Below are 26,561 nucleotides of genomic sequence, written 5' to 3' on the forward strand. Positions count from 1 at the left end.
TTTTTGTAGTGCAATATTCAGCATGTATGCAAGCTAGGGATGTTGTGGACTGTACATTTACAAAACGCATTGATTAAATCACTTTTAGTGGCTCTAAAACTTTTGGAGTGCCTCTTCAGCACTCCTCACTTTTTTTTCCCCAGGATATGTATGCTGTGCTATGTTTCTTGTTCAGTGGGGCATGTTCCTTTGTATGTATCATGGAGATAGGGGACTAAATGGGGAAGCATAGAAATAAAGCAGAAAATCTGGCCACTGGGAAGTGGCTGGCGGTTTGGAGCAGCCCTGGGAAGCCTCTGCTTGGACAACACAGCAGAAGGAGGAGAAGCTGTGTTGATGCTGCAGGTGGCCATACACTTTCTCTTCTTCTGTTGTCCGCATTGCGTTCTCAGGGCATTCTCAAGCACAGCTGCAGTCTCCGTGCCTCACCCTGACACATCCCATCCTCCTGGCATTATGCCCTGTTATTCTCTCCAGTGACACCCTACTAACACTTCCTTCAAGGGCGCTTGAGAAGCATGAGTCTAGGAGACCATAGAGCAGTCCCAGAAGTGGGAAGATACAGAGTGACTTGTTTCCACGCAATCTATGGTGGTGTTGCACTGGGAACACAGAAACCTGAGCTTGAAGAACAGCGTCTGTCTCATAATACTTGTATAGAACAGTGTGATGGGAAGAGTAACAGGACTAACCGATGAGGAACAAGAAGAGTAATGGGAATGGAGAATTTTGCTGCTCTTAAATGTTCTCCATCAGCTGAACTCGGGGAGCACAAAGCAACTATTTTCAGCAGGCCCATAGAAATGTGCAAGTGATCTCTAGGAACCATCCTCTCATTTTTCTTTTGCTTTAGGAATACAGCTACTGGAGGATGTCCTTATTAGAGCATTTGGCTGCAATTTAAAACTTTTCTTTATTGGTAAAGAACTTGTAAAACACTAACCCGACTCATGAGCTCTTACTGGCTAGTGAGTAAATCCTCCAGGACTGTCTGACTTTTTTTAATGCTGGAGAGTGGACTACAGTTATGGCATGTCCCAGCAGAATGCTCTCCAGGAGTCCTACACCTTCTCTTGGATAGCATGTGATAGCAGCTTTTTTAATGTTTGCTGGTCAAAGTAGAGATTATTGAAGCTTGGTTTATCTCAGCTAGTAACTGTACCCTGGAATTAGATAAAAACTTGCTGCATACCTTAAAACCATCCCTTTTTTCCATGTGAAGATGAGGTTTAAGATAAGCTTTACAACCTCTTTCAAATCTAGATTTAAAAATAATTGAGTGTTCATTCTTCCCAGAAACTCTTACCCAATTGCTATAAAGCCAGTTCTCAGCCTTCACTCAGTCTTCTCTGGGTCTTTTATTGTCAGCCTAGAAGAAGTTTTAAGGTAACCTTTCTTGCTTCTGTAGGACAACATTCAGTGTAGTGAAATTAGATTATATGTTATCCTGAAGCTGAACTCCTACAGTTTAAAATTATCTGAACATTAAAAAGTGCTCATTGTCTAGGAGCTAGGTAGATCTTCAGTAGAGAGAATTGCATCAATTCATTTGAAATGGGAGAAGGAGTAGCAGGACTGCGTGGTGATTAGCTGTGTTTTCTAGAAGCAGGGCTTGGGAAGAGATGTGTGAATTCTGTGACTCTGCCTCCTTAAGCAAACTATTTCAGATGATCTGATTGTCAAGTTATATTTGAACGGTTGTGCCTCTCCTTGGGATTGTTTAGCTTTGTAATGTCGTAACTGAGGTTATCTGCATGGATTTGTTGTGTGGCACAGAAAGAAATGAACTTCACCTTGATGACAGGGATATCAATAAAAAAAATTCTTAATCTAGATGTAAACATCTGATTTTAATAGTCTGAATATTTGTTCTACTTCTAAGACTTGGGTTCGGAGGTCTGGATGTCTAGAGAGATGTTGATAATGGAGTCTAGATTCTTTACACTTTAACCTTATTTATGTTTAAAAGGTGTGGATAAATACTTTTATAAGCTAATAACATTTAATATTTTGCTGTGCTGTAGTAAATGATCACAAAAGTGAAAAGACTTCAAAGAACGCATCCTACAGTTACGTAGCTTTATTATCAATGCCAGGGCCCACTTTTGGTGGGAAAGCTCTTGAGTAAATAGATCCTAAAGTTATTTAAAATAGACCAAAGGTACTAATTCTTTTCAGAGTATAAAATTTTCACAAAAAAATCTCTTCCACGTGTTTTGTTGTTAATTTCTGTCTTCTTACAGAATGGGTACAGATGGCACCAGCTTTATTTTCAAAATTCATCCCAAACATTCTACCCCCTGCTGTGGAATCTGAGCTTCAGGAATACGCTGCTCAAGACCAGAAATTTCAAAGAGAGCTTATGCAGAATGGATTTACTAGGTAATAATTATTAGCCTTCCACAGCAGTTCTCCCGAACTATGCTGAAACTTTAAAAATGGATATGCCTGAAAGTATTGACAAATATTCTGAGTTAATCAAGAATATTCAAAACTCAGCATCTGAAATGTGCCCTAATTTTCCCCTACAAACCCGGCAGATGGTAGTAAGAGGTAGATGATCAGCAGTCTTAAAATATTTTCATGAAACAGATAACTTACAGTTCATGCCTCTTTGTGTTTTTTAATTGCCCTTTTAATGCGTGATTGTTCTCATTCAGCCTTATGCTTAGGCCATTTATTTTCTATAAACTGATAGTGTGATAATTTTGTAATGATATTTCTGAAAATGTCAGTTGATTACTTCTCCCTATCCCCAGAGCTATTTATTAGCAGTACAATCAATTGTACTGATTTTATTTATTGATTTTTTTTTATTATTTATTTTTGAATGGGCATTTCTTTTCTGACTGGGTCTTGTATTGGAAAAAAATGAGCAAACAGTAAAAGAGACAGCAGAAAATGTTCTTTAGCTATACTGTTATTTGCACAGGGCTGTGCCTGTTGCTGTCTGCTCTTTTACTGAACCGTCTAGGCAGAAATGCAGCACTTTCACTACAGCGCTGTACTACTTTTGCAGTAGTCTGGTAAACCAAGATCAGGCTGGGGAAGCTAACGTGCTCTGTTCCTGCTATACCTATTTCTGCACAAGAAAAAAGAAATCCTCGTCTTTACTGTCACCAGTGGAACAGTGAGAATCGGGTCCCGTAGTTTGAGCACCCACCTGATGTGGGTATGGTAGCTGTAGCTCTCTCTCCTTCCCTCCAAAGCGAGGTAAGTGAGTGAACTTCAAAATTGTGCTAGTGACCCAAATGAAAATACTATTGTAGACCTGCCCTTTGTAAAGTAGGAGAGAGAAAACTACTTTTGTTCACTGTCCGTAGAGGAAATTTTTTTTTGATAGATTAGTATGTGAAATAAGACATTGAAAACAAAGCCGTAAGAACCTGGGCTGAGGAAAGCAGTGCATTTGCCCTGAGAAGTAAGTTTGAGGTGGTTTGAAACAGAGTAGACATATAATAAGTATCTTTCTTGCTCTTGTTTCCTAGGGGTGACCAGTCACGCAAGAGAGCTGGAGAAGAGTTAACTTACAGTAAGTATAAATCTTCTACTCTGCTATTTTATGAGCTGCGATTATAGTTCATGCCAGCAAGCAAGAAGAGACAGAATATTTCTGTGCGTGTGTTTCTCTAGCAGGTATTCCTCTTGAACTGTCCTGCTTATATTTTATTGCAAATCTATTATATTCTGTAATGAAAGGAAATTAGACCTTGTGGACAGCTTAGAAGCGGTAGTCTTGGCTTTATTTCTTGGCTTGAATAAGGATTTTTAGTCTTGCCTGACAATTGCATAAGTGTGTCAAGGAAACATAGGCTGAACTGTAACAATACGGTTGCAGAACTATCTGGTGGAGTATTCTCCGGGCAGTAAGCAGAGCTTCTCTATCAGATTGTCAGATGATCACAGTTAGATATGATTCTGGTCTGTTCTTGGTATAGCAATCAGTATTTATGAACAAATTTGGAGGAGAATAATGTGGGCACATGCTGAATGCAAATTCTAACCCTGGCTTGCAGCGTGCTGCAGTCCCTCACAAACTGGGCATACAAGTAATGATGGGCGTTTGGGTTCTGGTGGAGGAGGGGGGAAGGTGTGTCAAAGGCTGCACTTCACGATGTAGCTAGCCGTCTGCTGATGTAAGCTCTAGCATTCTGAGTAATAATACACACATCTCACGTGCAGAGCCTGGCTGACTCTGCCAGGCTTCCACGGCCCCCTTTTAAGGTAGGAAGATATCCTAGCTACGGAAGCTGGGATGCTTCTGCTTCATTTAAGCACATAGCTGAGGTCTTAAGGAAAGAGTATAGTTGCCCAAAGTCTCTGCCTAGTCTGTATACGCATACAGGCAACGAAATGGTGAGCCAGTCCATTTCTGATCTAAAGAACTTCTGATCTAGAAGATCTTCTGATCTTCTTACCCTTTGTGTATTTCTGTATGTAGACAGAATAGAAAATTTAGAGGGGTTGTGCTTTTCAACTTGGAATGGTGAGTTATATCTTTAATAGAAAAACAACCTGAGCTGAGATACTAAAGGGCATAATTTGGTTACAAACGTTCAAGAATCTTGCAGCAGGGAAATTCTCTTCCAATTGTAGATGAAGTTTTTTGCTGCAGGTTTAACTGTGAGGCTCTTTGCTTTGTTATTCTCTTAATTTCTCCGATATAAATTGGGGAAGGGTGGGGAATGGGCAGAGACACACATAGGAGTGATGTTTCCGTTCTCAATTGGTTACTGTACTCCAGAGATGCCTAAGTGGTGTGCAGTCAGTTACTGATCCCTGATGGAGTGGTCGCATCTTCAGTGCTGAGTAAATAGTTTGCACAGGAGAAAATCTAGTCCCATGTAGTCTAGGTCAGGATTTAGAAATAAGGTCCTGATTGCTTTTCTTTAAGTAGCCTTGGGGATTGGGTAATGGTATCTATTCTGGTGCTGTTGTTAATTTCAGTTCACTTTATTGCATTCTTTCTGCTCATCTTCCTATTGTGCTTTAAGAAGGGTATAATCAGTTTATGTCCTTCCCTAAAATGTCACACAGCGTTATGAGCTCTTACTACAATCTGAAATGAATGAATGACTGTTTAATTGGTACATGAGCTTTGGTTTACACTGTTAGTGTTTTGCAGGTAATGTTGTTTTTCGGATTGTTGAGGGGGGGTGGTGGAAAAAGGACATAAGTTGGAAGTTTAATATGAGAGAATTTCTTCAACTTTTTTATATGATTTCAGATGGCTCATCAGCTTGTGCAAGCTCCAGGGGGTACAGATAGTGAATATACTGGATCAGCTTCTATTCCTAGCCAGAACAGACACTGGAGGAGCGCAGGTGGTATCCGGAGCCTCCTTTGGCAACTGCTGATACTCGAGCTCTGACACGAACTATGCCTCGAAGAAGAGTTTTGGACTTTCTTCTTTATATAATAAAATGTCAGTTGCTGCTACAATTGGGATGACTTTGAAAGACATGATTCCTTGGTCTAGTCTCTCAATAAGTTCTTGTTCTGCGATTTTGTGAGGAAACGCACCTTGAAAAACAATCCTTTCAAAGTGGAAACGGGCAGCCGAAATCAGCAGCTTCCAAAAGTGTTAGAATGGAAGAATCTTTTTTGCACTCTTTTCTTAATATTAAGGACGTTCTTAAAACTAGTTAACACATCAGTGTATTAGTTTTTAAACTTCAAGGTATTTTCTGGAGCTTTTACTTAAATAATAAGAATAAAGTTTCATTATTTTGCAGTATTTGTTCATTAGTACAAAAATGATGTCACCTTTTAAGAGTTGGTCCCATATAAATGTATCTTCTGTCAGGGAATTTTAAATTTCAGATTCTCTTGTATCAGTTTTTTTTGTAACTTCCTCTGTTTTAGAATCTGTTTTCCTATGTGTTTGTACTCTGTGCCTTCAGCTTGTGCACTTTGCAACTTTATAGACCATATTTTGTTACTGCAAAATATGTTCTTGAGGAAAAGCTTCTGATGTGAACGAACATGCTGCAAAGTCACATACTTCTCTTGCATCAATAGGAGATGAATTTAAGAAGGAATGATGAAAAGTTGAACTTACCACTGTCACTAACAGTGACTTGGTAGTTTGTCCCGTTTTGTTTTTCATATGTATTGGTATTTAATGCTGGGACCAACTCTTGTAGAATCCCCCTCATTAACTTTTCATTGGCTTCCATAATTGCAATAGATTGAGATGTGAATTCCAGACTGAATGAAACGCTAAGATATGTTTTATACCATGTTGTACAGAAACAACTGTCACGGCTAAATTTTTTTAGGATGGATCGTGGATAAAATTCTCCTGTCTAGTAGGTCTACAAAGCGCATCTCCATTGGCACAAAGCAGACTTGCACATCGTTGTCAGAGGATAATGGTACCTGTCCAAGATCACTTTGTGGCTCCTGTGCCTTTTCCCTTCTTTAGATGATGTGAGGGGGGCATGATAGTAGATGTAGTCAGTGTATCCCTGCATTGAATTGCCAGAAACGCACAACAGAAACGGCAAGTTACAAATGTGGCATAATGCATCCATATGTACCCATCACCCTCCCTACTTCCAGTCTTGTGTGAACTTAGCTGGGATCCAGCTGAGGAGATCTGAGATCCAGTAGATCTGGACCTATGATCTGAATCTTAACGATTATAACATCTGTTTTAATCAGTAGAATGGCTAATGCAATTCGTTTGAGAGGAGAAATGTTCTTGAAAGAGCAGCTTGACTACAGATTTTTTTTTTTTTATTAACTGGTGACTACGGATTTATTTTTCATCAGCTTTTGTTATGAAGAGAAATGAGTTGGTTATGTAAGACCTTTCTGAAGTGAAACAGATGTTCAGTTTTGTTTCGCACAACTGTTATGTTTGTATTAAAAAAACAAAACACAAAAAAAACCCTTTATGCTTGCATAAAGCATTACAAAATGCAGGAAAAAGACAAAAAAATAGATGCGGCAGGGACAAAATTTCTTTTTCTTTCTGCTTTGTAACCTGACTTCATGTAAAGAATTTAATTCTACCAGTTTCACATCAAACACTTAAGCAATGCCTTCAGTGGTGGGGGGTGAAGGGGGAGGGCAGAAATGAAAAGCATTCTGTTGTGATTGACAGATTCCAGTCTGACTTACCTATGTATTTCTTTGCATATTTGCAAGGCTTATTTGACTTTTAGGGAAGCTTTTCTCTTTTTAAATTAAGAAAGAATGCTTTAGACTTTAAGAACAATGTCAGCAATCTAATCTCATCCCTAATAGTGAAAAACAAAACCCCTCTTAGTAGGAGTTTTAAAACGTTCTTAGTGTTTGCAGAAGTGTAAGCAGAATTAGGCTAAAACTGAGGGACTTTGAAAATCCAGCTCAGCACAATGGAAAAGTTAATGAATGCTAATAGGGAACAAATACTGATTTGCCATCTCCCAGTTTGTAATCAGTTTTTGGCTTTAAATAAAAAAAAAACCTCTGACAGTGTCCTTAGCTTTATAAATTAATCTGTGTGCCGAGATGGCAATATTCTTGAGTTAAGAATAGGTGCAGTAACCTAATTTGGTTGAATTTTGTTTACAACTTCACTACAATTCTAGTTCACTTAGTACAGTGTACAAGCTCCGTTAGCTTTATAAAGTGATTGCAATTGTTTCTATTTTTAAAATGGTTTTACTCATGTGAGTTTGTAAATAATGTGTAGGACTTTTGCCTCATGGTTGAGGCAAGGGTTTTAACATTCACTTGACACTGCACTATGTTTGGACACAAACTTCTAGATCAATATTTCCATCAAAAGGTAAAGCATTCCTGTTAGTGTGGTTCGCTTACCCACTATGAATAGTGCTTGAATGCTTTTCAGTCCTATGTAGCATTTTTCACTTGGCCATGAAACATGAGACATCTGTTTGTAAAGCACTGTATTCTGTTGTAAATTTGGCATTAAAAATTCTGTATGTTTTGGCATTATTAATGTAATGCTGAAATATTGTTTATCTGTCTAAGATTTTATCATTGTGACTGAGCATGATACAATACAGCATAATATACTAAATTATTTCTCTGTAAACTTGCATTTTACTTACAGCAAAACTAACAGCCAATTTGAACATTGGTACTGTAAAGCCACGACTACAAACAGCATGGTCCTAACTACGCTATTTAATTTATCCCAATAACCTGTGGTAAATTTGTTTCATCTGTAGCTTACTCTGTTAAGATTAAGCAGTAAAGTTGGTTATACAATGGGTGTCCTCTTTATGTTGCATTGATTCTTTAGCCAAACTTGCTACATTAAAACATTTTTAAATGAATTTCACTTCTTGCTTTTGAAAGTTTAAATATTTCAACTTATACTGCTGACTGCCATGTTTCTGGGAAATTGTCACTGTGTGGCCAAGGTGATCTGTGATGCAAACGACGAAGGGCATTCTATGTAGATAAGCACTCGGCTCTTGTACAATTGGATTTCCTTGATGCCTTTATGCAGTTTTTCAGGAAGCGTGTGTAAATGAATACTTTTGAGGAAGTTTTTTTGACTCCTGTTGTTTGATAGAAATATAATCAGCCAGATTCATCCCTTTGGCAGAATCACTTTGAATAGAGAAGATGCGGTGCTTAGTGTCGATAACCACGTCTAGGAAGAATTAAAATGGGTATTTTCCCTTATACAGGTAAATAAACAAAACCACAGAACACTGTTCTGAGTGATTGAAAGAAATCTTTCTCATGTATGCTGTGACAACCCCAGTGGAAGGACTGTTCTGTAGAACTATGGAATAAAAAAACAGCTGCCTGGATTTTGACTCTTGTCCTCAACCCAACTCCAACTGAGAGGAAAACAAAGGTGTTTTGATGCCTTCACGGGCTCCCTATATCCACAGGGCGCCTGGTTCAGATTACAGCGTGAAAGTTAAAACACTTTTGGGATCTTCCTAGTTCCTGACCACCACCAAAAGTTACTGCTAGGGAGGAACTGCTTTCTCATACCTGGAGATTATGATTCTACCCAGGCTTCTCCCTTTTCCTGTGTACCAGAAATGCTTTGAATCTTTGATTTCTGCATGATCTGCTCAGGATTTCACACAGTTTAGCCTTAACCAAACAAGTGTTGATCTGAAGGAGCACGTGAGTTCTGCTTGGCTCTTAAGGGGAGCAATAAGAGCCATCCTTTTTGGAGAAGCATTGTGGCATCAAGATTTTTTTTCCGCAAACTGAAGCACAGAAGCTACTGTCCATCATAAATGTTGGACTCTTCTCTGAATTTGTATTAAGTAGGAAGAAGAGGGGGTGTATTGGAATACAGCAGAGTACAGAGGTGTCAGAACACAGAACTGGAGGTCCAGTTTCAGCCTGCTTTGCTGAATAACTCTGCTATATTTTATCAGGACCAACTTGAAGATGCTGTAAGGAGTGCTGTAATGAGGAAACTGTAGGAAGTGTGAAGCTAATCTACTCAGTCGGATGTAGAAACGTGTGTGGAAACTAGACATCTGTTCTTCCTCTCCCTATTGCGTCCCCAGGTAGTGGTGTAAAGACCCCTAACTGCTGCAGGGAAGGGCTGCCCAGCAAACTTTAATCACTCCTCTTATCTCTTGATTCCATTTTGTCGGTAGTGTACTGTGTAAAAAGGAGAAAAGCAGTTGTGGTGAGGGGTATCTCTGCTGGTAAGCGTAGACATGTACGTAGAGGTTGCTGTAGGTCTTAGTTACTGTTAAAGTGTTTCCTAAGACAAAGGTTTAAAAGCCCTAATGGTGTAAACTTACTTGTAGGCTTCAGGTTTTTTTGGTTCTGTTTGTTCTCTATATACTGTTCATGAAGAGGCAAGGAGGAGAGATTCTCAAATCTGTTGGTAGCCACATCTCTGTATTCTGGTAACACTGCTTGGGAGTTTTGTGCCTGCGGGTTTCCTGTCACTCCTGGCTCTCGCTTCCTGAGAACTCCTCCTGCAGGTAAAGCTTTCCAGCTTTTGATGGCACAAAACTCCACGGCACGCTTGCCTCAAAGCATACTAGCCTTCTGTGTTCCATGGTATGTGAATAAATCTCTGATGGAGGGTATCACTTGCCTGGATTGACAGGATCCTACCAGAAGCCTCAGAAATCCAGTTTTCGGAATTATTATAGCTCTCGGGCCTTCCCCAATGGAAAGAGTGTTAAAACCAAACTGAGGATGAGATCCCAGTGTCATGGGCTTAATGTTTCCCCCCACTAGGTTCTTCTCTGCTTAGCCTCCCCTCTTCAACTGCTTCCTGCTCTAAATAATGTCAAATCTTAAAAACCTTGGTGCTCAAGCACTTGGAAAAGAGGGGAAAGCTGAGAAGGTTCTCTTGCATATAAAACATCAGTGTCATGAAAAAAATAGTGACAGATGTGCAGTATGAAGTCAGACAACAGATGCATGTGCCTCACTAGTATGAGGTGCAGCCTTCTCTCTGCCATTCCTTTGGCTGAGTCCAAGCAGGGGAAGGGTGCGTTCCTGCAGTGTGGTTGCTTTGCTAAACTGCTGTATGCAAATCATGTCAGTGCTGTAGCATGTATTCTTTTTGTAGATCTTAGGAAAGAGTCTGATTTCAGTCTGCAGCTATTAAACCTTTTGTGAGAGAAAAAGGAGGTCTCTGATCTAATCTTTTGTCTCTATGTAAAGTAGAGAACATAATCTGGAGATAGAATTAGGAATCTTTCTCTTTGGACCTTTCTCTTGAAATACTCTTTGGTTGATAGAGCAGGAGGATGTGTTTTTCTTTCAGGAAGAGGTTTACGGGTCATTTGTCTCAGATTTTGACTGCTGGTCTCCAAGGCAACCTGATGCAAAAGAATCAACCGTAGTGAGGGTACTGTGCTTACAGCACTGCAAGATTTTAATTCTGGATTTAATCTAGGATAAATAATGATCTTTTTGGTAGGCTTGCAAACTTCAGATAGAAAGCAGCAATCACAGAAGGCTTGCAGCAGGGGTGGGCTTATTCTGGTAGGTGTCATTGTCCTATATGATTGCAGTACAGAAGTCTTTATTTTGTCCCATAGGACGTTACTTGTTATGCCATAAATAAATGCGTTACTGGTCTAAAAAGTTGTTTTCTATATCCATGGGGTCTGTTAATGGAAAAAGTTCATAAGATCTAATTTTCTTCTTTATCAGGACCTAAATACACTGGCTTTGAGTGGGGAGCACAGTAATGTGTGAGAGGAAGGCTTGACTTCTGTCAGAAGGTGCCAAAGATTTCACGGATGGGCAGAATAGACTAACTCTGATTATAGCCTCAGTTGGAAGCTCCCTGACAAAGTACTCTGTACTTTACCAGAGGGGGTGGAAAGATTAAATTCATCTCAACTTGAATGACTGGTTTAAGGGGATTCCAAAATTTCATATGAGTATCCAGAAATCCCTTCTGGCTTTCTCTCCGTCTGTCCCCACAGTGTTCCACATTGACAGTGTTAATGTTTCTGTTTCTGAGCTTCTGCTAATGGATTTAATTAGCACAGAACAGGAAAGTTGATTCCTCTAATGATGACCTCAGAATGAATTTAATAATAGTGCTTATTGTCTCTTTAGTGTTGTTTTTCAACTAATTATTCCTTAAGACAAACTGTTATCGTGACCTGGGTTATAACTAGTTTCTATTATCAGACAGCAGGTAATTTGTTTGTTAGCACTGTGTTCCATAGTTTTGTACAAAGAACGACTCGAAAAGCTCAGTAGATGTTACCCTCTGGATGAGGTGCTTTGTCAGGACAAGAGTTACCTGCTCAAAGTACAAGAAGATAAGTGGGGGTATGAATTTACTACCAAAGAGCTGAGGTGATGCATCTGATTAGGTTTGTGATGCTATTCCCACAGACACGTACAGTGACTGTGAAGTAAATTAATTTGTGAGCGTATACTCCAAATGTATATACACAGTCAGCTTCCATGGAATAATGATGTACTGCAAATTCACATCTTCATAGTAACTTGTTCCTGTGCCAGATATGGCTAAGCAATGACATACGCCTCATGTTTGTAGTGGGTCAGGGTATGAGATGTTAACTAGTACTAACAGTACTAGTAAGTAAGGTGTCTGACTTAAATTCATTATAGAGTTACTGTGAAGCAAAAGACTTCTCCAGCAGGTACCACATGGTACTAAATGTACATACTTGAAGATTTCCATTTTGGGGGTGTCTGTGTTCTGGTGTGTTACTAGCCAGGGATTGCTGCTGCTTGAAGCCTTCTCACCAAAGGAGCTGGAAGTAGAACTTGCCAGACAGGACTTGTTTTACCATTGCAAGGGTAGAAGGAAAACAGGCCTGTATGGTTCTCTTTCTTAGATGAATGTTGTGTTTAGTTTCCATTGAGTAGGCATCTACTGTTTCCCAGTTGCTTGTATTACACAAATTATTCCGGGTATGTGACCTTGACTGCTGTAAGCCTGAAGTTCCTTTTAAATTACACATGTAAAGTGCGTGCTATGTGTAGTAATCACATGGAGGTTTTACTGTTATATTTTGGTAATAGGCACAATTGTCTTGGCTGCTGCTGTGTTTTCATGCTGGCCACATTTCAATCTGTTAGAATCAATGCTAGGTGGAATTTCACTCAAGATATTGAACCATTTCTTTTAAAGTACAGAGATGCATTATACCTAGTGATTACTTATTTATAAGTTCATTACCCTATTTGTTCCCTTAATTACAGCTTCTGAGAGCATGTTCTAGTGATTATGTGGTTTCCAGTTACTGCTCTAGTCTTCTCTTTCAAGAGAATGTCATAGCTGTTGAGTACAGATAAGCAGGAGAATCCATGCTATAAACTACTGAAACAAGCCCTCATCATTCATATTTTATAGTGTACTGTTTTAGCATGTAGGTATAACTGGACAGACTCAAGTGCCAAACTCTGATAACCCAAATAACAAGCGTCCAAGTGGGACTTTGTGATGTCACGCTCTAATCCTGCTGGTGGATTGGAAATTATCCAGAAGATTTTTTTAGGTAAAAGGAAATGCACAAGATTTTTGGCATGAAAATGCCTCATTCATTTTGCTTAACAGAGATTCTGCAGCAGAAATTGCAGTGATGTTCTGTAATGCAAATTCTCTGAAGTCAAACTAACTGGTCGTCAGCCACTTCATGATTTGCCAGTATTAGGTCAAGAAAGAAGGAAAGCTTCTTATATGCTCAAGTCCTCTTGTCTACTTGCCAACACAGCTACTCATCTTCTAAGAACCTCCTTGCATCTGAAGATGCAAACTGATCAAAGAAGCCTGGGCAGAGCAGTTCAGCAGCAGTTCAGCTGCTGTAGCTGAGAATTAACATCTGCAGTCATTGCTACAGAATGGTTCTCTTTCATCTGCAGGGCGTGTTAGTGCCGCCTTATTGAAATTGCCTATCATCACACTTGGTTTTCTTTGGTTATTATATTAAAGTGAACCACAGTCGGTGATCTGCATATTTCAGGAACAGCCTGTGAGGCATATTTACCAAAGCAACTGTATCCCTCCTGAAATATGCCATCTGTGGGCTCTTTTGAAATAAAATGAAAATGTTTGCTTTCTCTTTCTGAAACTTGTGCGAGATGGATACGACTGCTCTGAGATTCTCAGTACAGCTAAGGAAGGACGAGGCAAGCTCTGGTACCCAAGGCCCTGACCAATGTGCTGTGTACCATGTGCATTGCAGTAAAGTTTTTAATTAAAGGTGTAATGATAGTGTGCATATGGCCCATAGCTAACCTTCAGGATTAGTAGCTGGTTTGCCTAATAAGCAGGGAAACAAAGGGTTGTGCTTTTCCCCTGGTCTTGCTTAAGTGAGCAGAAAAGAGACATCTCCCTCGGGCTTTGGGAAAGAATGCAGTAGAAAGCTGAATTACGCTGGGCAAGCTACAAAAACAATTTTCTGACAGAGTAACAGTGTCTATTCAAGGATTTCTGGCTGGCAGAGCTTTTGGCTAACAGAGCTTTTCTACATGCTCCTAGAGTGTTACAGCTATGTGCTGGAAAAAAGGGTGCTGAATAGAGCAGGATTCTCCAACATTTGTGTAGGTACTGCTACTGATTGTGAAAGAGCTGCTAGCCACCATGCCTATGCAGGAGGCGTGTGTTGGACTATGGAGGATGTTATTATTTGTACCATCATATGGTGCTTGTATTTCAATTTAGCAATTCCCAGGGTAGAACAAACCTCTGTTCTTAAATTGATTTAGCGACTTTGAAGCATGTCTTTGGTTGTATTTAAGTTATCTTAAGAGCTTTATTGATTTTTAGGTTAAAGCATCCTACAAAATAATGTGTATGAAGTTAGCTTGCACTGGAACTAATTTAACTTTGCGTCTTTAGGATGAATTATTTCAAGCTGACTTCAGTCTGATGAATTCTTCCTGTGTTGAGTATAAGCAGATGCTTTGGCCACGATTAAATTGTTCTTTATTTTTTCCGTGAGCTACATATGCATAGGAAAAAGAACCCAAATCTGGCTGCTTTTGAGCCATTGTGACTTGCTTTATTTTTATATTGCTCAAAGAAAGGCTAATAAACTGAATCAAAGGCCAATGAGTGATTTTCTCACAGAAGAAATAATTGTCCCCTTGGCTAGATAAAATTCGGGGGAAAAAAAGGCTCAGTCCTAGATACTAATCTTTTAAAATTTTGTGGAGAATTTTCAAGTCTTGTCAAATATGACAACTCATAAACAGAAAGGAGGGAGCACTTACTCCTTCGGAAGAAATTATGTTTGATCGCATGCTAAGAATACGTGTGCTCTGTGTGTGCCCTTATCAGGCACAATTTCATCACGTTATAGCTCCTTCAACGTGTTGCATGAATCATATCTGAAAATCATAGCTGAAATTTTCCGAGGTAGATGTCAAATGTTAAGCTCTTCCAAGTCTTCTGATTTGCAGAGATACTGAACACCTTCAAATCCCACTGACTCCTCTGTTAGCTTTAGGGCATGGACCTCCATTAGCTTTTCCACTGGCACCCCCTGTGGATAACATGCTTTCAAGTGGGCTGCTCTGATTGTGCATCTTGATAAGCAGATGCTGTGTTTAGAAAATTCAGCAGAAGGGCTGCGAAGGACAGGACAGGACTACCCAGTTAAGAAAGGAAGATGGCTGCAAATAGGTGGTCTCTTCTTTGTCCCTTTCTCAGGAGAAATAGCATGACCTGAATTCCCCTAGCCTTAATAACACTGTCTTAGCCACTGGCAACTGCGCTTTTTGGGTTTTCCAAATGCATTCTAAGGAGCGTTTACACTGTGTTAAAGCTAACTGCAGCCTTCCCCTTCTGAGCTGCTCTCCTTGACTGCAGCTCAGGCATAAGCCATTTATCATAAGCAATACTCCCCCTAGAGCTGCATGAGGCTGCAGTTGTCAAAGCAACTTTAATCGGTCTGCCTTCCTGCATAGCTGATGTACGGGCAATCATTTAGGAATGTTGCGTTTTAATTCTCCCTAATAGTGGTATTGTAGAAAAGATGAAAATATTGGCAGCGTGATATTCCAAAATAGATTGAAATCTTAGATACTTCCAGCGTCAACACAATGGCTTTCTCAGGCATGAGGGAATTAATTTAAATACATTTAAATTTTCTACGAGCAATCCTAGTCTGTTATTCTCCAGGTGTTACTATGCTGTCAGGCAAGTACTCCTGACTTGTGGGTTCCTACAATGTATCAATTTCTTCCCCTGTCACCTTTATTTAGTTTACTTCCATATGTATGAAGATGATGTCATTTGCAGGTGTTTCCTCTATTTTTATTCTCAAGCTGTCTAAACTGTCACTTCTGGCTTTCACTCAAGAGTCAGAACTTTCAGAAAGGCTTGTTCTTATTTTGTGGCGAACTCCTGAAGGTGGAGGAAATGAGAAACATCTAACTTTCAATAATCTTTCTTTGGTCATAGCAATAGCATAGGTAAATAAAATAATGGTAGTAGAAGAAAAGGGAGAAATAGCAGGAGATAATCAATGGATAGATGTATCTTCCTCCTTTTCAAAAAGATACTCCAAGCTTACTGCTTTTATGTCAATATAGTGGTATTGTACTCAGTGAGATGTGTTACTTTAAATGGGAAGCTAGAGCTGGAAAACTTCTGTGGACAGGTCTTCGATGAAAAGACCTACTGACAAGCATTTGGCTTGTCATGAAAAGTCACATAATATTGAGTTTGAATCTAGGGCTGTAACTTCTGTAATAAGGGAGAATGAACCACTTCTCCCCTCCAAGCTGCTATTTGCTGTTTTCATTAGTACTGTTTGAAGCCTCTTGGCCATCAATGTTACACCATTGTCTGTTCCATTTGACAAAGTTGGAAGTCAACATGCAGAAATTGCACATGTTACCTCAGTGGGTCTCGAAAGCAATTTAATTGAGTGTCATGCCACTGTATACATGCTTCTGAGCAGGAGTTAAAGTATTCTCTGGTGGGCTGTTGCTCTGCAAAAGCTGGGTTCCGACTGGGTCCCTACTGCAGTTATTTGGGATGACCTTCTCCCATAGCTTCTAGGGGGAAAGCATGTCATTTCAGCGTGAGCGTTAGGGGAGCATTCAGACCATTGATCCCCAGTTGTCGCTAATCTGTTGGCAGCATCAGGGTCAATTTTCCTTATCAGACTTGAGTTTTCCGCTAACTAACTTCAAGTGATGTTAAAGACTGTTACCTGTGGGTTAGGAACCACTAGGTTAAATGCACAGAACTAAAGAGAAGCCTCAGCAAGTGGCTGTTGAAGTCAATGCAATATGCTTGCTAACCTTAGCTCAGACTGAGGCTGGCTGGGTCCTGTAAGTGGTTGGATACTGTGTGGCAATGTGTTTTGTCTTTCCTCAACTTTAGGCTTTTTTGTAGGGACTGGAATTGTTACTTGTTTATATATCCTTGCAAAATCTTGTTTTTGCATGCATCACTTAGTTATTTTAAAAATCAGCTTTTGCTGGAAGCTTGGGTTGGTCAGTTTCTCCCTTATGGTCCTTTGGATAGAACTTGCGAAATAAAATGCTTTTCTGCTGATAATGGTGATCAGTGAAGAGCTGCGGTGTGTCATAACTCAATAATTGACTGGCCTATTCACTAAAACTGTTGCTAGACATAAAATAACTCTGTTCAATTTTGGCCTGGTACAGCACCACGTGAATACATTGCAAAGGTGCGTACAGATTGCTGTAGTTCAGAGCTATGGTGCGTGCTCTGGTCACATGCAACTTCAGGCTCCGCCTGACAAATTGCAAAGAATCTTCAACTTGCACTGGAGTTTGTGACAAAGAGCTTCCATCTCAGATGTGCTGGTGGTGATATCTGGCTTCAGATCTCTGCTTTCTACAAATGTCCCATGTCACCTTGAACAAGAGAACTAATCTCTCCTTGCCCCAGGTCCCTTCTTTCTGCAGCCTGGAGATAGTACAACATGGGCCAGTTGTACTTCTTACTGCAGAGAAATCACTGGCTGTTTGAGAGGTCTCAAACATTGATGAAGAGAATTTTATATGTGGGCTGGGATGTCTGATGTTCTAATGAATCCCTGGGGAAGCAGGTTAGATGGAAGTGTTTTTCCTAATGTGTCCGTAAGTATTTTTTAAAAACCCTAAAAAAAAAAAAGGTTTAAAAACCTTTACCAAGAAATGTCAAAAGAGATGCTATAGGCTCAGTTTGCCGTGATTTTTTTTAAAAATATTTTTTATACCTGGTGAAGATGTCCAATTTTGAAGGAACAGAGCAGAAAGAGACAAGACATCTCGGCTACTGCTCTGTGAGAGCTTTATTTGGACGAGGAACATGCTAATGGGCTGCTTCTGCAAAATTTGTCTGGGAGAAGGTAGGCATGATGCAGGCTTGATTTTGATTTGTTACCTCTGAGTAATCTTTTTTAGTTTGGGGAGCTGTGGTGTTCCAGCTTGGACCATCCCAAATGAATCTGAGGTACAAATAACACTCATGAATTCAACCATCCCTGAAGCATCTGTGATCATTACACAACAAGCGTGCAGGGGAATAGGTGGGGTGATTTGAGAGTGGACATAATCTGTGGAAAACTGAACTCTTGCATTGTTAGCTATAGAGATTACAAAGATCCTTGGCCCCTGTCTTTCAGCTGTGCCTGTCATTTGAAAGAGCAAGAGGGGGAAATAGAGCATTTAATCTCTCGAGCGCCTTTATGCATGTTTGTGACTTCCTTGTGTGGTGTTTCTCCACCAGGCGGGGAGTTTGGAGCCAGGCTGGCTCTGTAGGGGGTGAAAGAGGCTGGCTGGAAGCTAGTGCACCAGATGACATGAGATACACTTGGCTCTGTAAGACTTTGCAAAGCCTCCCTAAGGGAAGTTTTCTGAACGCTAGTGGTGGAGGGGTGGACGTGCTTCATGTCTTTTTGCCATGTTGTCAGTTCTCTGCAGACAGACTAGACAATGAGCCAAGGCTGGTTATTGGTTCATCCACCAGGGAGTGAGAGTCCCCTTCAAGAAGAGGCTCAGCAGAGATCCTGTATGGCTACAGAGTTCGTGAGAGCACAGAGTTAGTGGATTTTGTAAGGCCTTTCCCTGATCTATGACTTCCATAGCTTCACTGCATAGTAACTCACTTGAGCTTTGGACAGGTGCTCTTGTTTTACTCAAAATGTTTTGTAGGCTTTGCTGCAGGTTGGATACAAAGATCAGCCTAGGACGTGAAGAGGGTGGACCAGCTGGTTTGGCTTTAGCACCACTTGGCTTCCTTGTTCTGGAGCCTTGATGCAACCTCATCAAATTCAGTTCAGGTTTAATATTGGTTGATGGTTTACATGTCAGACAGCACTTCCACTCCAGGTGTCTCATTGGCAACCAAGCTATCTAGTCTTGAAGACAAGCAGCTAATGGATTCCTGTCTCCAGCTAGCCTCTGTGCGCAAAGCTCCATGGCAGTCAAGGAGAGAGGCTGACATATAGCAGCTATGCATATGGTCAAGGATTTTGAGACATGTAAAATACAGTTGCTCTACTTAGGAGACTTTTAATGAGGATTTCATTGGAACTAGGTTGCCTTTGTCTCAAGGGATAAAATAGGTGGTGGTGAAGTTAGAGATGAAGAACCTGGCAAAGGTATGTGACTCTTCACAGATATCCAGGTTTAATTTCTCAGTAGCTACTTCACAAAGCTGCCTTTTTCAGAGTAGGAGCTTGCCCAAAAGAAATAGGACTGCTCACAGCTCTTGAAGAATGACAGTACTAGAAAGATTAAAGAAAATACATCATTTGGCAATGCAAGCAGTCAGTCTGCTCTATCTGCCAACACAAAGTGTCTTTGTCTGTGAGGTGCCCTATGGCCCATTCCTCTCCCCCTGACAGCAAATATTGTGCTGCTGAGGAACAAAAGGGAAAAATGCACAATTCATTTGGGCTGAAGAGGCAAACATTATCAAATCTTGTCAGGCCTCTAAGTGTTTGGATAGATAGATTTCCTTATCAGGCAACAGAGCTGCCTGGCCTCAGGGAAAATACAGTGGAACCTGCAGGTTTGAGTGGCAACATAATATAGCACCAAACGTTGTTAAAGGACATCTGATCTAATGTAGGCATGTACTATCCGAACTGAACTCGTGCAACGGATGGCTGGGGAGAGCAAGGCCTCCTGGGACACTTATATAACAGAAAGAGAGTGCTACTTTCTAACCTAGCTGATGCTATTGTCTATTGTTAACAAAAATCCCAGTCATGTGCCAGGTGGGAAACTTTACTGCTCTCTCTCTAGTGAGCACAAACAGCATGCAAACCTCCTAAGCATGTTAAGTATGTGCTGTGCCCAGTGCATCTTCTGACAGGAGCGGGGAGGATGGAGGAAGGAAGGAAATGTCAGTCTTGTCTCTGATACTGTTTTTGTAGCAGGAAGTCAGAAAGGAGACTGTGGTCACCTAGTCTGGCCCTGTTTGTCTTTCCTTTTGTCAAGTTTCTGTTCCCTGTGAACGTATGCTTACAGACTGGGAACAAGCTTTGAAGAGAAAAAGAAAACAGTGCTGTTTTGAAGACCTTTTATTGTACGCTTAACAGCAAATTTGGGAGTTTTGGTAAGATGTTTGAACATTTAACATGGGCGATGCAGCCCATACAGCTGTGGTGTGCTGTCTGCAAAAGTGAAGTTAGTGAGACAGCATGGCTAGAAGAGTCTTTATACATGTAGGAAGTTGCAGGATTAGTATCTCTGACTCAGTTTGTCTGAAACACCTTAAGAATCCAACTGCCCTTTGCAAACCTCCAGATGCTGTGGCTGTCTTGGTACTGCTCTGGTCCTGGAGCGCTGCTTGGGGGGATCTCGGCTATGCTGCTTATAACTAACCGTTAGATAATTTTACATGAATTCTTGTTACAATGATGTTTCTGTGCTCCTCAGTGTTTCAGATAGTTTTCTTCGTAGCACCTCCCTGAACCAGGGAAATGAAAATATCTCCTGGTGAGAAACAGGCACTCTTGATTTCCTGGGATCATGAAGGACTATTGCTGAGAAGCAGGGATCTGAACCTGCATCTCCAGGGTATAAAGCCTTGTAGGCTTCCCCCTTTGTATGCTGTTAGGCGCTCCCTCCATCTGCTGAATTACTCAGATTTGTATCTCAAAATTATGTTCTTAGACAGCCTATCGTCTGTCCCATCCGCACCTCCATATCTTCAAGTACAGCTAGCAGATGCATAAAACAGAGGAAGTTATAAATTAGATGGGCATAAGGTTCTAGCCCTCCAAAAGGACGTTAAACTCACTCTGCAAGTCACAGCTTCAGCACTGCAGGCAGGGTTCCCCTTTCATCTCTGCTGTCTGTGGCCTGTGTATCTGCTGGATGTTCTCAGAGGTAGTTTGATGGGCAATTAACTAACAGAAATTGCTAGTAGTCCAAATGACCACATGAAGACTGAAAGCTGGTTGTTACTCTCTATACCAGGGAATGTATACCTTTGTGGGAAAAAATGCCAAAGACTTTGGTAAATAACTATATGGTTTTAGCATAAGGGGAAGAGAGTTTTTGTTCCACTTACTTACAAGATCTTTTCCTTTGTCTAAAATTGGATTTTGCTTGGTATAATTCATTGAACTCCATAAAGTACATAAAGTTAGTATTCACTAACATCCAAATTAATAATATTAGAGTAATGGTATTTTATGAATAGTTAAAAAAAAAAGAGTTCAGCACTTACATTTATGACAAAATTATAACTTTGAAAAAAAACCCAGCTCTGCTTTTCCTCACACAGATTACTGGTATGGCAGTCCCTTGCACAATAATTCCACAAATCCTTTTGGAATGAGGCAAATATGGAGGCCCTGATTTGCAATGATTAGTTACCTGCTGCAAAGTCAACAGGACTACTGAAGGCGTCAGAGAGAAGCACATTAATGAGGTGTTGTGAGATAGGTCTTACCCACTTATCAACTGTTATGCGTTGACATTTCCATGTACTGCTTTTCCTGGGGGAAATGCCAGACCTTTTCACGGATCTGCGAGATGAACTCACAAAGGCTGTAAACTATAATATTTCTCATTGCTGTCCACAGTTTTCTTGCGGGTTGGCTTTTTTGGGCCATCCTTCCTAACTTGATACTGATTTGTGTTTTGCAGTCTTTCAGCTTATTTTTTCTCTGCTGCACCCTTACATGACTTTGGCCATTGTATTTCTCCCCAGGAAAAGCCTAGGGAGGTAAGAGTTCCCCATGCCATGCTATTGAATTTGTACAGACTATGGAGATTTGACTGTAGTGTTTTGGAGAGAAATTATACTCTGATAGGAGGGGGTGGGAGGGAGGACGCCAGTGACTTTGGAAACTTGTATTTCCTTCTTGCTGCAGCTCAGTCATACCCAGTTGCTTTGGTATCTATTTCAACTTCTCTCAAAGCAACTGGGTATGGAAATGCTGCTGAAATCTATGGAGCTTGATGTCTGGGTACTTTCAGTCCTCTTCTGTCTAGTATTCTAGATGCTTTTCCAAATATTGAGGTACTTAAATTTTAAAATGTGACTTTTAGCCACACTAAACCTCCACTCCTCACCTGTGGAAAGCACATAGTTGCTTTTCCTTATCTCAGTAGTTCACACAGCAGGGTACCTGTCTATCTTCTTCCTCTCCAATTCAGTCCAACCAGCGTTGTTTCTCCATACATGGTGCTGCGCAGAGATCCAGGCTCTTCTTACCTCATTAAATAATTCACAAACTTGAGGAAGGCTTTGTCAGATTTTGACATCCTCTCTGCCTTCCTTTCCATCTCATTGTCTGGTTTAGACCATAAGTTTTCTGATATACTACAGGGTTTGGATGCAGATTGCTCCTTCTAAATAGTACTGCAGCATATACAATTGTTACCAGTGCTGTTAAATCTCTAGAAATGGTGTTTTTGGTAGTGAGGTACACATTTCCTTCAAAAGAGCAGTTGCATATCACAGCTGGCTATGTTTAATACAGCATGTTCATTTGCTGGAATTACCATTCTCAGATCATGTTTGCTGTGTGCTGCCTCACAGGGGGAATGCAAAGCTGATAGCTGGTAGGTGAACAGATAGTGTCCTGACTCTGATGTTCCCCTCACCGCTCCTGCGCTGTCCTGGTTCATTTGGCAGCTGCCTGGAGGTTTCATACCAATGCAAAAACAACCCGTTACCTGACAGCAGGAGGAGATATTAAACTGTACCAGCTACTCCTTCCTTGTTCTGTGCAAAATCGCAGATTAAGAGGATCAGGCCTGATTTACGCTTGTAAAGCTCCACTGCAAGTATGTGCAAGCTGTGGACAGGGATACAAGAGCGGCTGTGGTTGCCTGATGGGCAGATGGCACACTCCTGGTCAGTTCATGGGCCAGGCAAATGCTGTAGCTGCAGAAAGGCGCTATATACTAATCTTTTCCTTTCCCACCTAGTAAGAGAGACATAGCAGTAGTCTTCAACAGGCAGTGATAGTTTTCATGCTAGTTCTCGCTTAACCTCTGATGGCTTGGCAGCCCTCCTATACTGCGTACCTTATCTGGGCACACTTTAGGTAAGAATTAGAGGAGGTGGTAGTCTCGATAGCTCTCATGTGAGTGGAGAAGCTGCTGAGGTTTTGCTATGGGATGTATCCCTCTCTTTCCTCTCTGATGAAAGAAATAAAACTGTGCTCTGCTCTCAGCTGTTGCTCAGAGGTGGTCTGGGAGAATACTGCTACAGAAATGACAACACTAAATCACATGCTCCCACCTGCCCAATATACTCTTTTCGGCTGAAACTGCCCGGAGAAGAAGGCATTAATGTTTCAAGGGAGACATAGACAGTAATAGAAGAAGTAAGTCACTAATGCCTGAACCACTACAGTTTCCTAGACAAAAGTGGTTGTATGAGTTGCCCAAGATAAAGCACAGGAAGAGCAAGAACCAAACTTGTTAGAGTGCCCTGGTGTCCTGTATGCAAGACTTGGGGCTCTTGTTGTTTACAGGCAGCTGTTGTTGTAGGAGTCACTGAATTTGTCTGGTAAAGCGGGTGCTGTGCAGCTCACAGTGATAGCTTGGTGGTAGAAGTCCCTTTATCAGACCAAAGTCATCTGTTTACTGCAATAATTTCTAATGAAACAGCGCTCTGAAGGCTAACTGAGCCCAGAGAAGCCTTCCGTGAAGACTCTCTCCTTGAATCCTCTCATTGCTAGATTCCAGTAGCCTGTGGTGTAAAATCAATAACAGGCATCTAGACTTAGTGTCACTGCTCTTTGTTCTTGTTTTATTTTAACTCATTGTGTGAAATTCACATTTACTCTCTTTTAACAGTCTTGGGCCATCCTTTGGGGTCTCTCTGTGTGTATTATGCATAAAAGTGGTGCTTTTTATTCACTGCCGATTCTGTAAGCCCACAATTGATGCTCTGAGTGATTATATTGATGCTTTTTTGACCCCAAAGCGAGCTGGTTCAGGGAACCAAACTAACAGAGAAATAATCCAGCAAAAAAGAAAAATGAGTGCTTTTCTACTAGGTGCCTTCCCTGAACCAGGCACCTGCAGAATCAGGTAGCTACCAGGACCCACGCAGGGAAAGGGCAGGAATGCTGCTGCAGACAGGCCTTCAGGAGAACTGATACTAAAGTAAGTTTAATAAAATAAGACCCCTTAACAGCTGCAGAATCGCCTCCTCAGGCTCCTGAGGGATTTCTCCACTTTTGATGGCCAAGAGCATTGTTACTGTTCTTAACAGTTGCATAACACTTACTAAGCGAGATCTGTTATGATCCATGCAGTGTGTAATTGTTGGCTGCTTCTCCAAGGCTTCATTGCAAAAACAGCCTGTACCAGTGTAAAATGATTCACAACAATAATAGCACAGTTTGCTCTCTGTGGTAGGTCAGCTCTTGTATTTCTGACTGAAGAGCAGTCTATATAAAGATTTGTTCTACAGGCATCTGTTCGCTTTAAGAATGTTGTGGTTGAACCTTCATGTCACTATTCACTTGAAAAGTTTCAATTCCTTTCTGTACAAGACTTTTCAAATATGACTATGTTTTCCTCCATAAACACTTGCAGAAACTTCAGAATTGTCTAGTAGGATGCCCAGAAATCAAGCTCAGAGGAGTGTGTTGCTTCATGTTAGTGATTTATTTTTGTTAAAACCACTTAAATATTTATTTTTAAGGCAGTCAGCTATTTTGAGTTCGTTTTACCAACTCTCTGCTCACATTACTTTCTTGTGGTGAGAAGATGTAGGATGACTTGCTGCAGTGTCCTAGCCTCAGTAAACTTAATGCTCTGGATTGAAAGTGGATTAATAATAGAGCCTAGAGGACTCACTTTCTTGATTTGCATCCAGAAATACCTAGCTGAAAGGCACCTAGGGTATTGTCCAGCACAGATCTGAGATGGCATTTGTACTCCAGTTTTGTCCATGGAAGAGTCTGGCTTTTTTACTAAATTTCTGAAACCTAGAGGAAGAAAAAATTATAAAAAGCATTGCAACACTATTTTTAATGAATGTGCAACTATATCTTAGACCTATAGCTATGATCTTCTACAAAAAAAGGCAGATGAGGATCAGTATTTGTTTGATCAAAGGCAAGTTGAATGCTTCAAGGAAAATACACCTTGATTCCACCTTCTATTGAGCAATATCCAAATTTATACCTGGACTGACAGCTTAAATAAACGTAATGGGTAACCAAAGGCCATTATATTCTTTATGACCCAGAAACATGCTGATCTGCTTTAGCAATTTTACAAAGAACAGTCATTTGGTAACTTCCATAAACTGCCTTTGAAACAAACATCCTTCCAGTGCAACGTTCCTAATTTTGTAGTGCTGACTATGAATTCTTCCTTTCTATTTTTGGCCTTTATTTAGTATTAACAAATTTCCTGGTCCCATGCCTCTTACTAAAGACATTCTCAAAAAGAGTGACACAAATTACTGCTAGTTTTACATTGGCTGTGAATTCTCTTTTCATTAGTAACTGCCACAAAAGCAGTGCTTGCTTTAATTAATTCTAGTCTCACTCATTGTTTGGAAAGGCTTGCAAGGTTGACTGGCTTTCTCAGCTTGATCTGTGCTCACAGTAATGAGGCATCAGGCTAATGAGACCATTGCCATTACAATTACTAGCTTATTAAATTCTAATTAAGGACCCAATTCTGCCAGGTGCTCAGTGCTGTTTGTAAGTAGCTGAATATCTTCATGTGCCCACTTTTTGATCTCTAGTTGAAAGCATTACTTGAAAAAAGTATTGAAGCTCTCTGCTCATGTATAAGGAGATCTATGGCCTGTTTCAGTGGTAAAAAGGTAATTGACCCTAATGATATCTGTTGGTATGTAATGGTCCGAGCTGCCTTTCCTTCCTCTGAGAAACCTAACATCAATGTCACTGTTAAATGGGCTGTGATTCACATTGTAGAAGGCTGCATGTTGCTGAAACACAATATTTCCTTTATAATGTTCTGTGGTGGATTGCTTTCTGCACGTTCATACACTGGTGAAATGAGTTTGCAACTTTATTGTTCATCAATGCCAATTAAATACCAATTCTACATTAGTAAGACGTGCTTCATTCTGAATAAACGAATTAGTTCTGTCCTCTAGAGGCTGGAAAATTCTGAATGTATATTCTCTCTTTTAGAATTTAATTTCCAAATGACCTTATCACTGCCTGGTTTCTCTTCTGTACAAGTTATTGAGCTGAGCTCATCACTTGTAGTGTTGATACAATAGCAGAGCACTTTTCAGAGGTGCATTAAGGAGAATATCTAGCATCTGTCATGGGTTCCTCTATTGTTTCTGTCAGGAGAAGATTGTGTGTAGTGAGGTATCTTGTGGAGGTGAGGTTTTAAGTTTGCCTTTGCTAGCCTGAGGGGTTCTGCTGCTCATGGTAGTGGAGGCAAATGTGTCTTTATAGGACCTTAAAGCAGGAGCTGCAGAAGCCTTTCAGCTCAGTGTGCTAGCAAAGGCTGCTCACAGATACAGGGAGCAAAGCTGCCCGGACTAAACTCCCTTCCTAGCCATCAGCTCTCGAAGATTGACCTTAGGGAGAGCCCTCTGGGTTGCTCCCCTACAGAAAAGGGACCGAGTATCATATCTCAGCCCCTGCCACAGCCCCTGCCTGTGTGCATGCACATGTACGTGAAGTAGATCTTTCCATCACAAGGTCTCTCTACTATTATTT

At 40.7% G+C, this 26,561-nt stretch overlaps 1 protein-coding gene across 2 annotated transcripts in view; it reads left to right on the plus strand.

The window, feature by feature from the left end:
* CACUL1 (CDK2 associated cullin domain 1) overlaps positions 1 to 8,294 on the plus strand; it is a 46,820-nt gene extending 38,526 nt beyond the window's left edge. For both annotated transcript variants that reach the window (XM_068951612.1, XM_068951611.1), the window contains 3 exons: positions 2,244 to 2,382; positions 3,489 to 3,532; positions 5,228 to 8,294. In XM_068951612.1, the coding sequence (XP_068807713.1) occupies positions 2,244 to 2,382; positions 3,489 to 3,532; positions 5,228 to 5,268 (224 nt within the window). In that variant the 3' untranslated portion in view covers positions 5,269 to 8,294. The remainder of the gene's footprint in view (positions 1 to 2,243; positions 2,383 to 3,488; positions 3,533 to 5,227) is intronic.
* Positions 8,295 to 26,561: the final 18,267 nt, after the last annotated feature.

This window comes from Struthio camelus, chromosome 7 (genome assembly GCF_040807025.1).
Source record: "Struthio camelus isolate bStrCam1 chromosome 7, bStrCam1.hap1, whole genome shotgun sequence".
NCBI lineage: Eukaryota > Metazoa > Chordata > Aves > Struthioniformes > Struthionidae > Struthio > Struthio camelus.